The following is a 17,763-nucleotide window of genomic DNA, read 5'->3' as shown; positions in this document are numbered from 1 at the left end:
GCGCTGCATTTACATGCAGGTATTACCTTCACAGTATGAAGATAAGTGGAGGCTGCTGCTGTCTCTCTTCCTCATTTAAAACCATTGTTCCTGGGCAGCGGAATGCTGTTTACACAGCACAATCTGCTGCCCAGGACCGATGATTGAGGTGATCGCACCTCAGATCATTTCACCCAAAGAATGAGAGTTTTTACTTGTTTATCAGGTGATCTGCAGAACCTTTCATAGGAACTTCCACGCCCGAACATCGGGCAGTGTAAATCCAACTTTATGGGTTACAAGTGATCCCTTTTGAGCCTGATTTTTATAAATGTATTATTTAAAGGCAATGGAAACATTTTAGGGGCAATTTTTTTTATCATTCTATTTTACTCTTTTGGGGCTAAGTTATCATTTTTAGTTAGGCATTATTACAAATTTTCAAAAGCATTTGTTCTGCAGTCTTCACTTGAATTATATTTTTAGACCATTTCTGTCTGCATTATAGTGAATCCATCCAGGAGCTACTCTGATGTCTTTATCTTATCTTATCTCTGAACTCCTGACAGCTCATAAACACTCATTTAAGCCATGTTCTTACCACCAGTTTGATAAGAATTTAGCTAAAATGAGTGTTAATGAGCTGTCAGGAAATCAGAGATATGGACTGGACCTTGAGCCGTCAGAGAAATTCATTGATGGATTCAGTGTAAAAACAGAAGTCTGCAAATACACTAAAAGCGAACAAAAACTGTTGAAAACCCATAATAAAGACAGATTGAAAAAAATATGTTTAGCCAAAAATTAGTCAAATGCAATGATTAATAATTTCCCCCAATCTTAGTCTTTAAATTATTTCTTATTTGATAATGTCTGTTATCTATAATTCTAGCATTAGTTTGCCCTACTAAACGTTTCTTACTGTGGAACGAGGCAACAGCCTTAAAATGTGATATTCTGTTCACACAAGAAACACATTTCCATAAGGATAAAACCCCAAAATGCCAACACCCTAATTTCCCACACATATTCCTAGCATCTATGAATAAAAAAAAAAAAAGAGGATTTATGATCACTATTAAAAATACCATAAATATTAAAATTATACACCTTAAAAGTGATCAACAAGGAAGATATATAATACTGATATGCGAATTAAACAACACTAAATACACTTTAGTAAATATATATTCCCCCAAAACAAAATGAATTTATCGCCAAAATAATAGGGGGAGATTTTAACGATATTATGTTCCCAGACTTAGACTCTACAGCCCCATCTAGACGAAACTCCAATATACATAACTTTATTGTCAAAGAAGGATACCTAGACGTCTGCAGATGTCACCACGGAACCGAAAAAGATTACACCTTCTATTCTATACCAAACAACTCTTATTCTAGAATAGATATGTTCCTCGTAAGTAGATGCGACTTACACAAAACTCAAAACCCATTGAGTGGGAACATTTCATGGTCAGATCACGCACCAACTTCAATAGAAATTAAAGAACAACATCTAGGCCCATCTGCGCCACTCTGGCGCCTACAAGATTATATTATAAATCACCCAGAATATATAGATAAACCTAAATCCTCCCTAAAAGAATACTTTGCCAGACTGCAACCCCTTTACAATATGGAACGCACATAAGGCAGTAATGTGTGGAATATTCAGCCTAACAACAGCACATATAAATAAACTTAAAAACTGAGAAATCACACACATTTCCCAAGAGTTAACATCCCTTGAAAATAAAAATAAACAAAAACCTAACCAAATTGATTCTGAAAATATAAAAAAACCTCAGATTAGATCTGCAACATGCTCTCGCCAACCAATACGGAAACATACTACTAAAATGCAAAATTAATTTCTATACTAATAATAATAAACCTGGAAAATTTCTCGCAAGACAAGCTAAATCAAGAGAAGCCAAACAAAGGATATCCTACCTACTTACAGAAAACAACAAAAAAATAATAAATCCACAACAGATTTCTATTCCTCACTATACAACCCTAAAAATGAACCAAACATCATTTATTTTCAAAAATAAATGATGAACAACTTAACTATATTAATACGCCATTCAATAAAACAGAAATCCTGAATGCTATTAAACAATTAAAACTAGGCAAATCACCAGGACCAGACGGCCTAACTAATAGATACTATAAAATATTCGCAGAAGAATTAACACCCAATTTAGAAACAATATTTAATTTAACCGCTGAAATGAAATCCTTCCCAAAAGAAATGTTAACAGCTACAATCATAACCCTACCCAAAGCAGGAAAAGAACCTACTACACCATTTAACTTTCGCCCAATTTCTCTATTAAACATGGACATTAAAATATATGCAAAAATTATAGCAAATAGATTACTTAATATTCTTCCTTTGATAATAAACCAAGACCAAGTAGGTTTTATTAAAGGAAGCCACACGTAGAATAATAAACCTCCTGCAACATTGTAAAACACTAAATATCCCTTCCTTCTTCCTATCAGTAGACGCTGAAAAAGCATTCGACATGATACACTGGGGCTATCTAGAATCTGTATTGCACAAATGTGGATTAACTGACCACATAAATTCCGCCATTATGGCATTATATTCCTATCCCTCAGGAAAAGTCTATTCCTCCGGTTATCTTTCAGAATCTTTCAATATTAGCAACGGTACAAGACAAGGATGCCCTCTCTCTCCTTTAATTTTTGCATTACTAATGGAACCCCTAGCAGAAACAATTTGTATAAATAATAGGTATTAAAATAGGCACAAGAGAACACAAAATTACATTATACGCTGATGACATAAGATTAACACAAAAAAATCCCAATATTTCGCTTAATACACTACAAACCACTCTATCCAATTTTAATATGATTTCATATTACAAAATAAATCACAAATATTAAACCTAAACATTCCTTAAAAAACACAATTTGAATTAGCATCATTCTCATATCAATGGAATAACAAAAAACTTAAATATCTAGGAATGTATATCACATCCACTAGTCAAAATCTATATAAAGAAAACTATAAACTAAACCCTTACTATCCTCTATACCTCAAAAATTAACCACATACTGTACAATAAAATACAACTATGCTGGGCTGGCAAAATAGCTATAGTTAAAATGTTCATTCTCCCTTCTATCCTATATACAATTCCGGACGATTGCCATCCCAATCAAAACTTCTTTTTTTACTACTCTACAAAATGAAATTTCCAAACTTATATGGACAAATAAAAAAACTAGAACTAACTTAGAAACTATGACACAACACTGGAAAATGGGAGGCATGGGACTACCGAATATAAAGAACTACTATAAAGCAACACTACTAGACCAAGCAAAACACTGGTGGACAAACTCTGAAACTGAAAAAAGACACTGGGTTCAGATAGAAGAAAATTGTTTGAAATCAGACCCCATCAGTTTACTCAAAACAACTAAACCACAAAGAAGGGAACAACACAAATCCACTTTAAGTATAAAGGCCACACAAACTACTTGGGAAAATTATATTAATAAATGCCCAATATCTAATAAAATTAACATACAACAACTACCAATTAAATATATCAAAACAATTTGTCCAGATATCAACCTTTTTAACTGGGGAAAAAACGGAATAAAAAGAATTAAAGCCTTAACCGACCCAAATAACCAACACAAATTACACTCATTCACCCATTTAGCTTCCCAATATCAGTTACCTAAAACAGACTTCTACAAATATTTAAGAATCATACATTCCTTCTCCCAAATCCAGATCAACGACCCAATTTTTCCTAAATCTGCATTTACATTCTTTTCTACTCAAAATCCTATAAAGAAAGGTATTTCTAACTTCTATGCTGATATTAACAATAGTGAAGATAAGTTAAAAAATAAATGTCTACTACAATGGAAAAGAGATCTAGGAACAAAAATTGGAGATCTACGTTCAAAGGAATGCACCACTGTGAACTCACGAAAAATACTTCTGAGATGGCACCTAACACCAGTAAAACTAAACCGTATGGATCCCAACTATTCTGATCTATGCTGGAAAGATTGTGGAGCCCAAGGAACCTATCTACATGTGGACATGTCCAAAAATTCAGACTTTTGGGAAAATGGTATTTGAAAAGCTAAACAGAATGCTACATACAAATATTCAACCATCTCCAGACTTTGCCTTATGTTTCCTACCAAATCAACCTATCCCACGGCATACTAAAACAGTGGGATCCCATATAATACTAAGAATACTAATACTAAGAAGCCTCATAGCACAAAAATGGAAAAGCCCAGAAATTCCTACCGTCACAGAAGTATGGACATCGGTCTCACACGCATACAACATGAAAGTTAAATATGCATCATATTCACTATCCTTGAGTAAAATAAAAAAATATTGGTCTCTATGGCACCAGAATTGATTCTCCCCCTAACAGGGGCGTAGCTAAAGTCTCATGGGCCCTGGTGCAAGAATTCAGCTTGGGCCCCCCTTCCCTTGTTGGCAAGGGGCAGGGGAGCACATAGCCTTCCTGCTGCCAGAAGCAAACATTGAAAGGGCACCCCCTCAATCTAAACTCTTGACAGAACCCCTTTCCTCCAGCCAGAGGTGTAAATTGACCAGCATGCACTTTCTATAATGCCAGTGTCATATGTGCCACAAGGGTTTTTGGGCCCCCTCAGGCTCCTGGGCCCGGTAGCGACTGCTACCTCTGCACCCCCTATAGCTACGCCCCTGCCCCCTAACTATAGATAAGTTTCAAAACTAATGTTAACATTATTTACCTGTTATATCTATACTATAAAAAAATATAAGAACTAATCCTTCTATATACAAAACCAACACATATGTGTGTGTGTATATGGGATATACATACAGTATATACACTAATCTTTTTAAAAATAGAAGATGCATATTGTATTTGTATATATATGTATGGTATTGCAAATGTATATATGTGTATAGTATATATGCATTTGATATGTGAATATATGTATGATCACGATGACATATCCTGTATATATACGCATATGTGGATAATCTAAGATGATTAAATATATAAAAATATATAGATACATGTGTGAGTAGATGTACATACACACACATACTCAAAATGCTACATAGTTATGATAATTCATGTTTAAGTACATGTTTATTTTATATTTATATGTATATTTATATATTCGAAACCAATTTCACTAACATATCGGCATGTCCAATCCCTTTATTTCACTAACATATCGGCATGTCCAATCCCTTTTATTATCTATTCAAATTGATAACTAACAAACCAATGAAACTGATGTAAAAGTTTTGCTTATTAATATATATTTTTCACATGAATGAAAATAACTATATCTTTAGGCTACTTTCACACTAGCGTTCGGGCGGATCCGTTCTGAACGGATCCGCTCATAATAATGCAGACGGAGGCTCCGTTCAGAACGGATCCGTCTGCATTATTTTTAGCATAGAACAGCTAAGTGTGAAAATAGCCTAGTACGGATCCGTCCAGACTTTCAATGTAAAGTCAATGGGGGACGGATCCGCTTGAAGATTGAGCCACATTGTGGCATCTTCAAACGGATCCGTCCCCATTGACTTACATTGAAAGTCTGGACGGATCCGCACGCCTCCGCACGCCTCCGCACGGCCAGGCGGACACCCGAACGCGGCAAGCAGCGTTCAGCTGTCCGCCTGTCCGTGCGGAGGCGAGCGGAGCGGAGGCTGAACGCCGCCAGACTGATGCAGTCTGAGCGGATCCGCCTCCATTCAGACTGCATCAGGGCTGGACGGCTGCGTTCGGGTCCGCTCGTGAGCTCCTTCAAACGGCGCTCACGAGCGGAAACCCGAACGCTAGTGTGAAAGTAGCCTTTAAAATGTATAAAAAACCAATAAATATTACTGATGGAAAAAAAAAAATTGCATTAGTTTATCTGTTTTATTATCCATGTGAATATTACTTGCAAGCAGTTGTTAAAACGCTATTTCTTTCTGACCTTTATGTGTGTTATTGGATTTCAGATTCCAGACAGTGGCAGAGATGGTGAGAGTCTGGAGGAATGAGGCCCTGAGAGTTTTCCATGACAGACTAATCAATGAAAACGATAAGACAGTGGTAAATAACACATCCTATATTATGAATCACTTTGTGCAATATAGAGATGTTCCTCCTATACAAAAATGTGTATACTTAGTGGAAAACGTATTTAAATGTAGTTGAATAAACAATAAAAGCACAGTTTAATATTAAAGCAGTGGAAAATGCAAAAAAAAACACCAAAAAAAAAAAACACTTGCCAATATCAGCCACTTGGATTAACCCCATGTACTCTATCACCTAATTATATTTTCAAGGTACAAGGTCATATTCGGAGTCTAATTGAAGAACACTTCTTGGCTGACCTGGATTATGTCATGCGAGACCCTGTTCTTTTTGGGGACTACAGAACAGCGATGCATGAAGGGGAACCACGAGTGTATGAAGACATCCAAGATTTTGATGCAGCTAAAGCTCTCTTTCAAGTGAGAAATGCTCCAGCTTTATGTCTAACTATATAATGGAGATGTTCCTGTATCCCTTATAAATGTTCTGTCCTTTCCCCCTAGGAAATCCTTGAAGAATATAATGAAAGCAAAACAAAAATGAACTTAGTTCTTTTTGATGATGCACTTGAGCATTTAACCCGAATTCACCGCATTATAAGAATGGATCGAGGTCATGCTCTGCTGGTTGGTGTCGGAGGCTCAGGAAAGCAGTCCCTTGCTAGGCTTGCAGCATTTGCTGCCGGATATGAGGTTTGATAATATTTCTGTAAAAGACTTGCAGTTCATTTCCAGTGCCGGAAGATATTAACAAATTCGTATCTTTCCATTAGGTTTTTGAAATTGTTCTAAGCCGTGGATATGGCGAGAACAGTTTCAGAGAAGATTTGAAGAATCTCTACATAAAGCTTGGTTTAGAGAACAAGAAGATTATTTTCTTGTTTACAGACGCACATGTGGCAGAAGAAGGGTTCCTGGAACTTATTAATAACATGCTAACGTCTGGTAAGCAGTTACCAGCTTTGATGGAATGGTCTACTGAGTAACATAAGTCAAACATTTTTCTTGGTTGTATTGATTCAACATTTTTTATTATAATGTTTATTGGACATCTCCCACCCTTTATCCAACCATAATAAAGACCCCGACTTCTCTCTTTGCCATGCCATGCAAAGGGAAACCTAGAGATAGTCAAATATATCTCATCATACCTAGTAATTTTACATATGACATCATCATCATATACACAACTGCCCTGATTCTTTCATGCCTTCACTCCAAAATTCTGGCTTTAAAAAGGCGCAAAATGGGGCTTTTTGGATTCACTTGCCCAAACATTTAGCAACTTTTTACATTTTTACACCCCGCACTCCAGTTTTGAAATACAGTTGGGAAAGCTGGCATGGTTAGCTATGTTAATGAGTTTCACTCCCGATTTATCACTCCAGGAGGAGGGTGGAGTAGTAAAACTGGAGTAGCTTTTCTAGACAAAAGTGTTAGGTTTAAAGATAAGACAAATTTATTTAAAAAAAATTGACATTTGATAAATGTGGAATAAAGTACACCAATGCAGACTCCAGCAAAACTGACTTCAAATATTCCCCTTATGATAAATTACCCCCAACATATTTTAGACTAAATTAGCATAAGGACAACTTCATGGTATCTAAATACTGTAATATTTAGTGACACTAAACCACTACCATAGAAAGCAATCAAGGTCAGTTTGAAGCATCAGGCTCGTGACTCTATGGAGGCAGGTTTATCAAAATGTAATTAGCTCTAAATTGCATACCTAAGGTTTTGCAGTAAAGTAGACTGTTTTTGTGTAAGTGTGTATAGGAATAGTTGCTAAAATCAACAGACATCACTGAGCAAAAACTCCTATTAAGGGCTTGTTCACGCGACCATGCTGCAGTCCGCAATGCACGGGCACCAACCGTGGGGCAGCCACATGCGGATCGCAGACCCATTCATTTGAATGGGTCCGCAATCCGTTCGTTCCGCAAAAAGAAAGAGCAAGTTCTATCTTTTTGCGGTGCTGAGGCACGGAATAGAACCCACGAAAGCACTCCGTTGGGTTCCGTTCCGTGTTTCCGTTCAGTTCCGCACCGCATCTCCGGATTTGCGGACCCATTCAATGGGCTCGCATGCGTGATGAGGAATGCACACGGCCGGTGTCCCGTGTATTGCGGACCTGCCATATGCGGGCTGCAATACGGCAACAGGGGGCAACGGCCGTGTGAACAACCCTAAGAAGCACTTTAAATTCATGTTTTTAGAAACCTTTTGAACATATTTAGATGTTCTACAATACACAATAAAGCATAGCACACTGAGATATGAGGAATGCAAAATGCAGATATCGGTCAAGGGTTCTACCCATCATCTACACTAAAAGCCAGCAGAAGTACTGTAACAGCACACAAGCTTTTAGTTCAATTCATTCGCCATGGATGTGTGATGTTTTGACCCAACACTGAGAGTACCACTTATACATGCAGGTTTTTATATGCAGTTTTCGAATCCAAATTCAAAAGTTGATCACAATAGGAAAGAAAATCTAAAGGACAGATATTGTTTTCATTTTTTTTATTTTTTATTTTTATTTTTTATTTTTTATCCACTCGTGGTTAAATAATCTTAAACATGTAGCAGCACCCAGAGCCTTCCTAAAGCTCATTGAGGGCTTAATATTGGGTCAAAGCTATGGGCATCTATGGTGAGTAAAAGTCTACAAAATAATCAAACCAACTTCCATGTGCTGTTATTTCTGCTTGCTTTTAGATTTGATAAAGGACCATTCCTACCTTATGGTAATTTGCATAGAGCCCTTATTGAGATTGTTGGGTAGTGCTGAATATTTTAGTTTGTTTTGTGATTATCACCTACACCAAGTTTATGATTGATCCATTATGGTTCCATTGGTTCCACTTTCTTAGGAATGGTCCCAGCACTTTTCCCAGATGATGAGAAGGAATCTATTCTAAACCAAATCAGAGATGAAGCTGGAAAACATGGTGTGGGACCTGCCAAAGAGAGCATTTGGCAGTTTTTTGTTAACAAGAGCGCAAACAACCTCCATATTGTTCTTGGAATGTCCCCAGTCGGTGATACATTGAGGACAAGATGCAGAAATTTTCCAGGTAAGGATATGCTTTCTTTTTATAGTACTGTTGGATTTACTTATATCTTTTTGTCATGGGAAATACTGTATTAAAAAAGCTTCTATTACTTACAGGGTTGTTTTAGTTAGAAATCACATTAATAAATGCTCCACAAGGTCATTCTAAGTTAACAGAGGTGTTTCTCTAGTTTGGGTAGATTAAGACTCCAGCAAACAGAATTCTTAATTTGCATATGTATCGAATAGTTTTTTTTACACAATAAAAGCACTCAGAGCTATGGGGACTGGGTATTGCGGATGTGCTAGCGGCCATCTAGCAACTTATGTCCTCAGCTCTATACACAAAATCCCAGTGACAGGTTCCCTTTAAGGAATATTTCTGGGAAATAAATATCGATGACCTATCCTTGGGATAGGTTATCAATATCGGATCAGTGGTGGTCCGATCATCAGGGACTGCAGAGCTTGTTTGAATTCTATGGCTTCTTCCTCAGCCTGAGATGTTATGTCCATTGTTCACATGGCCTTTGTGAAGGTCAGCCCGATTCACGTGAATGCCATTAATCTGCAATAGCAAGCACAGTCACAATAAAATGTACTGTACTTTGTATACTATGAAGAGGTCCCCCAGAACTATTGGTGTAGATATAGGATATAGATGAAAGGATCCCTATTGGTGTAGATATAGGATATAGATGAAAGGATCCCTATTGGTGTAGATATAGGATATAGATGAAAGGATCCATAGAAGCAGCACTATTAAAAATGTTCCTTTTTATTGGAGATTAAAAATACAAAAAAAAACTAGGCTGTGTACAGTACACCTCTGTGTGTTTTTATCTTTGAAGGACCTGATCATGTAACCGTAATCCATTCCTTTCCTTGTATCCATATTCCATTCCTTGTTCCATTATGATGAACACACATGATGTGCACTAAATAATCCTTCTCATTCATTTTATCTTCCATTTTTTGTTAACTCGCTTATGAACAATTTTAACATGTGATTAAATAAGACATTCATAAATATGTACCCATTTAGCATTGAAAACCATATATTGAAGATTTAGCCTATTTCTGTAAATTCCAATAATGAAAATATATCTTTCACTTCAAGGTTTGGTAAACAACACTGGAATTGACTGGTTCTTGCCTTGGCCACCTCAAGCGTTGTATGCTGTCGCAAAGTCATTTTTAGGTGAGAGTATTGAAGTTTTAGTACTTTCTATTTCATAGAATTGTTCACACTTGTTCACCAAATAGTAGAAGGTTGGGTAACAACCCTTTACCAGCTCCACTCTCTAGGGCCTTGTCAAAAATGATAAGTATAGCTTGAAACGTGTCAACAGTTTTACCTGCTTGTATCCTGCAAACTAAGAACCCGGTTTTTAAGAAGTCAGCAGTGCTGGTTTCTCTTTTTCATCTCTTCACCAAATAGATATATACATTTGAAATTTACAATACAGTCTTGAGGATTCACGTAGCATTTTGCAGTATTTTCTGCAGCATTTTGTTGGCTTTTTTTGTGTCTTTTTAATGTGAAATATGCTGTGCCAGATTTTACTTGGAAGCCTATTTGTGGCATTTTTTTTATTATGCATCATTCTTTGGGTGTGATGTGTGTACTGACATTTTTCCTATAGCCTTCTCTAAAGGACTTGAAAAATGCCAGAAAAAGTGCATTGTACAAAATACAAAAAGTGCCCCAGAATGCTTGTAAAAGAGGTGCCTTTTTTGTAAGCTTTTAAAAATGCTGCAAAAATAGTATGTGCACGAAGGAGCCCTAACTATGGTTAGTTGTCATTAATTGTCATTATCGTTATACCTTGTGTGCATGATTGGAAATGTAGATTTATGGCAGGAAGGTCATTATTTAATATAGAACCAGGACATTATAAGCAATTTCTATATTTTCCAGGAGAGAACCAGATGATCCCCTCTCAACATTTGGAACCCGTGATCGGCCATGTGGTTATGGTTCATGATTCAGTTGGAGAATTTAGTAAAAAATTCCAGCAGAAACTGAGACGAAGCAACTACGTCACTCCAAAGAATTATCTGGATTTCATAAACACCTATTCAAAATTACTGTATGAAAAGAACCAGTTTAATCTGGGTAAATATTAATGTGAGATTATATGAATGTCTGTTTCCACGATCACCTGTTATAAGAAACAATGTTTTAAATTACTAAACATTTGTGTGTCTTGGAGTCCATTCCCAGGACTGTATTTTCGGTCCGCATCCGACCCAATCATTTCAATGGGGCGGCTAAAGAGGCGGGAAGTACACTGTGTCCTGTCTGCAACCATATATCTCTTCTGCGGCCCTGCAAAAAATATAGAACATGTCCTATTCTTGTCTGTTTTGCGGACAAGAATAGATGTTTTAAACATAGGGCGGTATGTTTTTGACCACAAATTGTGGGACGCACTCAGCAGGTATCCGCAATTTGCGAACCGCAAGACAGATATAGTCGTGTTAATGAACCCACACTGATATCACCAATTGTTATCCTCACTTGTAGCTGACATTTTGCAGCCCTATTGGTTGTCTCATTGAATTAATTTCTCAGAAACTGATGAACAACTGCCATGTTGTCATAAATTATTATCAATCAATCACAGCTTTACCATCAGTGGTTGAAAATCAAATTCAGAAGTGACAATTGTGTTACGAATATGTGAGTGTGGACACACTGTGCCAACTTACCAGTTTGAATTTGGGCTATTTCCCATGGCAGTATTCCGGCACTCCCCTGGTTTTCACCCTTTAAACCCTGTACAGGGATATGGCCTTCGCTGCATGGAAGCAACCCGACCACTACCTCCTGGGATGGTCCCGATGTAGATGGCAGCTGACCCACTGAGGTCAGGGACTCCAGTGCAAGCATCAGGAGCTCAGGATACAGAAAATGCACCAAAACCACAGGAGCAGTATGAACATTCACTAAGACTACAATGCAGGTTACTAGATCTGTCCTGTACACTGGTAGTGTAGGTGAATGAAGATACAGGACAAACCAGCACTCTGGGTGGTAATGAAGACACAGGCAGGGCAGGCAGGCTGACAGGAACACAAACAAGGCAGATGGACAGGGTTAACTTAAACACAAATAAAACTGAAACTGGAATTGCAGGAACACACAGGCGTGGCGGGTACAGGACCGGAGCACAGACTAGAACATACGCAGGATGAATCGCAGAAGCACTAGACTTTAACATCTTTGCTGGTCACCAGGGAAGGATAAAGCTTAGGCACCCTCTACATGGAAAGGGTGCCATAAATACTCAGGGACCCCTAGCCACCTAACCATTGGTTGGGGATCGATTTTGGTAGCCCTAAGGGGACAGAGGATGGAATACTAGGCAAAAGCATGGAGGGAGTAGCACAGAGTCCCTGCCCACAGGGGAGAACAGGTCAGCTGTGGCCATAGGCAGCTGTCCTAACAAATTGATAAAGGACATATTGTGCTTTGTCTCTTTTATCATAGCTTATTCCCTTTTTTCACGGCATAGGTGGATTTTATGTCATTTACTAGATGTGCACAAGAACCAAATTCAAAAGGGACAATCAATATGGCTGTACTTCCTGTTGTCACAGGAAGTGGTTGGTGCTGATGAGCAGAAATATGTCAATATCTCTTTTAAAGAAAAGAAACAAACAATTAACAAACTTTAGCTATTGTTCTTGCTTCTCAGTGCCATCTACATGTCAAATTTTTATATGCAACCGCATTTATAATACTTTCTGTGATTGGTAATCATTTTACGACTACACAATGCTAGTGAAATATACATATAGTTTGGCAAAAGTTATGTTTTTTCTTTTACTGTAGCGCAGTGCAAGCGCTTGGAAGGAGGTCTAGACAAGCTGAAGGAAGCTACTGTCCAACTGGCTGAACTTAATGTAAAGCTGGCTGAGCAGAAGGTGGTTTTAGCAGAGAAATCAGCAGCTTGTGAAGCATTACTGGATGAGATATCTGTTAACACTGCAGTAGGTGAGCAAAGTGCTGGCTGTGTGTACTGTATGAAATTCTTTTCCTGAAAATGAAGCAGAAATTTATATCATAGAAGATTAAGAAGTATTTTACAATTACAGGCAACCATTGAACAAAAAAATCTGAGCATGGCGGACTTTTGTGCCCCTAGTGCAGGAATGGCCAACCTGCAGCTCTCCAGCTATTGTGAAACTACAACTCCTACCATGCCCTGCTGTAGGCTGATAGCTGTATCAGATGGCAAGATACATCCTACTACATGGCTTGGTGATACATTAGTACTTGAAATTTCATACAGTCATATGATTTTGCTTTAAAATTACAGCTGAGGAGAAAAGGAAGCTTGCTGAGGAGAAGGCTGCAGAAATTGAGGAGCAAAATAAAGTAATCGCTGTGGAGAAGCAGGATGCAGAGAGTTCCCTGGCTGAAGCTTTGCCAATACTGGAAGCTGCAAAGCTGGAACTGCAGAAGTTGGACAGATCAGATGTAACTGAGATTAGGTAGGTCACACTGATGTGGCGTCGTGCATCACCATCATACATCATAGCAGCATACTCTAGAAGGAGTAAACTTGGCACAAAGTCGACCATTATCTGTATTAGATAATACAGAGATATTTAGGAATTAAAGGGGTTGTCTTTATTTATTTTTTATTCTTTCTATGTTTATAACTAGGCAAATGTAACAGCTTTTCAATTAACTCACTTTATCTTCAGTGGCTGGTTTCTCAGATTTCACTGAGGGTCACATGACCTGTGATGTCAGCTTCTCTCCCTGTGCTGATAATGTTCATGCACAAGCCTGAGAGATCTGTACACTAGATGTCACTGTGCTGGCCACGCCCCCCTCCACTGCCAGCTGCTGCTTATTGCTCTCTCCCAGGATTCTTAACCCCTTCAGCTGCACAGACTTAGTGCTGAAGTGTTTACTGTGTAGCTGCAGGCAGTGAGGAGTCAAATGCTGGGCACAGGAGCTGAAAGAGAAGTTCTGCAGAGCATTGCAGGTAGGGGGGAGATCCTGTGTGTATTAGCAGTGTCATTGAACAGCTAGGACTTGTAGTTCTACACATACAACATGCCACTGAGTCTCCCAGCAGGCAGACATGTCACTCAGGGCAGACTTATTCACTCCCTTAGCAGTGTCATTACACAGCTGGGACTTGTAGTCCTACACATACAACATGCTACTGAGTCTCCCAGCAGGCAGACATGTCACTCAGGGCAGCACTTGTATTCACTCCCTTAGCAGAGCAGGGGGAGGGGCAGAGATTGTTTTTATTACAAGTAAACAAAGGGCCAGAAGAGAACCAGGGAAATGAGGAAATAGATTTTTTTTTGCCTAAAATTTGCTTAGCTTAGTTATATATCGCTAACCATCAGATTTACAGTGCAATATTCTTTTTATTCCATAACTTGGACAACCCCTTTAAGGAAGATATTGTCCACAGGTATAAATTAGTTTTATACACAGCTATAAAGTTTTAAAGGGAATGCTTACAATATTCCATTATGCTGAACAAGTACAGAGTGCCCTTTATATGCCATCAGAATCTCTGAGAGACGGCATATGATTCCCTTCTGCAGTAGTACTAGTAAAATATCAGTTATCGATATATAACTGCTGTATTAACGCTGTAAACAGCACTTTTATCCAGAGCCACCAAATGTGTTGGTTTCCGACACTTTATGCTGCCATATGGGGCTTATGGGTTGGCACTGGGCATGCCGGAATCCATTTACCAGGAAGTTTGGTTCGACTTTTGCAGAGGTTATTTAAAGGCTATGTACACCTTCAGAGGCCTTTACTCATTTTGGGCTGAAAATCTTTTTTTCAGTTGCTCTTTATTAAAACTATAGAGCAGTTCTGTCACTAAGGGTTGACTGTTTGTCTAGCTGTGTGTATCTCTAAGTTACTAAGAGGTCATAAACACTTATTTAAAGGGGGTTAATGAACGCGCGCATGCGCACGCATAAGAGCGGCTCTCTGGAGGGATACAGGACCTGAGGGGGTGGGGCCTATCTTCCCGCGTCAGCGCTCGGCCATTTTCCGGTCTCTCTCTCTCTGTCGACATCTCTGGTCCTGGTAAGAGCTATAACTCCTCCCCTCAGGTCACTGTATCCCTACAGCCTCTGATATCTTTGATATCTTGCGGTTTTAGCCATGTCTGATCCACCTGGGGTTCTTCCTCGGCCAGTGGCTATTCACTATGCCTGCTCTTCATGTCAGGTTAAATTTTCTTGCGGGCAACAGGATTCTGTCTGCACTGCTTGTCAGATGCTCAGGCAGGGCCCCCCCTTCAGCCCATACCACTGCTCCCCCTCTGGCATCTGAGTTACCCGACTGGGCCAAAACGCTCTCTCAGGCGGTGGAAAACCTCGCTCAAATCTCCCAATCCACCCTATCTATAGTGGGTCGCTTGGTTGAGAATCCGCCGACGGCGCAGGCTGAGCCTCCCTCAGATGCACCCTCCAGAGCTTTCAGCTCGGGTGACCCCCCTAGGTCTCTTCCTCCCGGTGATTCCTAGAGTACACCATGTTTCTTCCTCTGACGCATCTCCCTCTCCACCACATGTTTTCTTCTCCTGGAGAAGTGTCGTCCGACGGTGAGGTAGAGTATTCGGATTTGGATTTCGATGCGGAGCAGTCTTCTAAGTTGGCCCCCACTGTGGATAGCCTTATTGCTGCCATCCGTGACACCTTCCGGGTGCAGGACGATCCCCCCCCCACTGACCAGCAGGGAGTGTCCTTCGTCCGTCCAAAACAGGCCTCAAAGGTGTTTCCCCGCCATAAGGATTTTTCGGCAGTGGTTTCCTAAGCTTGGGATCACCCAGATATGCGTTTTTCCGCCCCCAAAAAACTGAACGTCCTATATCCTTTTCAAGCGGACTGCGTTTCCATGTGGACATCCCCTCCTAAGGTGGACCCACCCGTGGCACGGCTCGCCAAAAATACGGCTATTCCGATAGCCGATGGATCCTCTCTTCAGTCCGCTGAAGATCGTCATATTGAATCCTTGACGAAGTCCCTTTTTGCGGCCACTGGGTCAGCCCTCAGACCAGTGTTCGCCTCTGCATGGGTGGCAAAGGCAATTTCTGAGTGGGGCAGCCAGCTGGACCAGGACTTAGTATCCGAGGTCCCTGCTCAGGACCTCCGATCCTTGGCGCAGCTCATCATTCAAGCAAGGAAGTTCCTCTGCAGTCACCTTACGTCGCGAACTTTGGCTGAAGGTGTGGGTAGTGGACGCAACTTCTAAGCGTTCTTTGGTCGGTCTCCCCTTTGCTGGCAACCGTCTCTTTGGTTCTCGGCTGGATAAAATTATTTCTGAGGCCACGGGTGTCAAGAGCACCCATCCTCTACAGCCTAGGGCCAAGCGGACCTCTCACGTTAGGTCAGGTTCCTCACGTGGCAGACGTTTTCGTAGATTTGCTAGTTCCCGCCCCACAGCGAGTTCCTCTGCTGGGGGTGGCGGCTTTCCTTCACAGGATCGACGCAAGAAGCCGTCCATTCGGGCACAGCCCTCCTGGCGTCCCAGACCTCAGGCCGCTTGACCCCCTGCAGCTAAGCAGGCCTCCGCCTGAAGGTGCGCCCCCGCTCAACCGTGTGGGGGGCCGCCTCCTCCTCTTACAGGACGTCTGGCGGGCCCACGTGTTCGACGCTTGGGCACTCGCGATTGTGTCCTCGGGATACCTGATCGGGTTCCGGTCCCTTCCCCCAGACAGGTTTTTTTTTTCAATCCCGTCTTCCACAGGACCCCGAGTGGGCAGCCGCCTGCCCCCAAGCCATTTAGTCCCTCCTGGACAGGGGAGTCATCTCTCATGTTTCCCCAGCAGAAAGGTTCAAGGGGTTCTATTCTAACCTTTTCGTGGTCCCCAAAAAGAAGGGCTCAGTGCGTCCCATCCTGGACCTCAAACTTCTAAACAAGTTCCTTCGCCTTCAGCATTTTCAGATGGAATCCCTTCGTTCCGTAATTGCTTCTCTGGAGCAGGGAGAATTCCTTTCAGCCATAGATATTCAGGATGCATACCTGCACGTCCCCATCGCACAGAGTCACCAGCGCTTCCTGAGGTTCGCGATAGGAGAATATTATTACCGTTCGGGCTGGCAACTGCGCCGTGGGTCTTCACAAAGATTCTGGCCCCTCTTCTCGCCCTGCTCCCTTCCAGAGGCATCTTCCTTATGCCTTATCTGGACAACATCCTCATCAAAGCCCCTTCCTTTGCTCAGGCATCCAACAGGGTAAAGATCACGATAGAAGCTCTGGCGTGTTTCGGGTGGTTGGTCAACCTGCAGAAGTCATCTCTGACGCCCTCCAGGCACTTGGTCTTCCTGGGTATGCTTCTGGACACGGCCATGGCACGGGTTCGCCTTCCCCCCGGACAAGCAACTGGCCTTGCACAGTTCCGTGAAGAGGCTTCTCGACTGCAGACTTCCGTCCATTCGGCTCTGCATGCGGACGTTAGGGAAGATGGTCACCTGTTTCGAGGAAATTCCCTTTGCCCAGTTCCACTCTCGCATGTTCCAGAGTGATCCTGTCCTCCTGGGACAAATCTTCCAAGAGTCTGGACTAACCCATCCGCCTCTCTCCTCAGGTGTG

At 40.7% G+C, this 17,763-nt stretch overlaps 1 protein-coding gene across 1 annotated transcript in view; it reads left to right on the top strand.

Annotated features, from left to right (window-relative positions):
- The window catches only part of DNAH10 (dynein axonemal heavy chain 10), a 141,824-nt gene that overhangs the window by 83,424 nt on the left and 40,637 nt on the right, over window positions 1–17,763 (top strand). The window contains exons 49-57 of the mRNA XM_044290221.1: window positions 6,023–6,116; window positions 6,356–6,523; window positions 6,608–6,796; window positions 6,877–7,048; window positions 8,986–9,189; window positions 10,288–10,368; window positions 11,089–11,286; window positions 13,009–13,170; window positions 13,496–13,670. Of these exons, the coding sequence (XP_044146156.1) occupies window positions 6,023–6,116; window positions 6,356–6,523; window positions 6,608–6,796; window positions 6,877–7,048; window positions 8,986–9,189; window positions 10,288–10,368; window positions 11,089–11,286; window positions 13,009–13,170; window positions 13,496–13,670 (1,443 nt within the window). The remainder of the gene's footprint in view (window positions 1–6,022; window positions 6,117–6,355; window positions 6,524–6,607; window positions 6,797–6,876; window positions 7,049–8,985; window positions 9,190–10,287; window positions 10,369–11,088; window positions 11,287–13,008; window positions 13,171–13,495; window positions 13,671–17,763) is intronic.

This window comes from Bufo gargarizans, chromosome 1 (genome assembly GCF_014858855.1).
Source record: "Bufo gargarizans isolate SCDJY-AF-19 chromosome 1, ASM1485885v1, whole genome shotgun sequence".
Classification (NCBI taxonomy): domain Eukaryota; kingdom Metazoa; phylum Chordata; class Amphibia; order Anura; family Bufonidae; genus Bufo; species Bufo gargarizans.
This window is presented reverse-complemented; position numbering and strand designations above follow the sequence as displayed.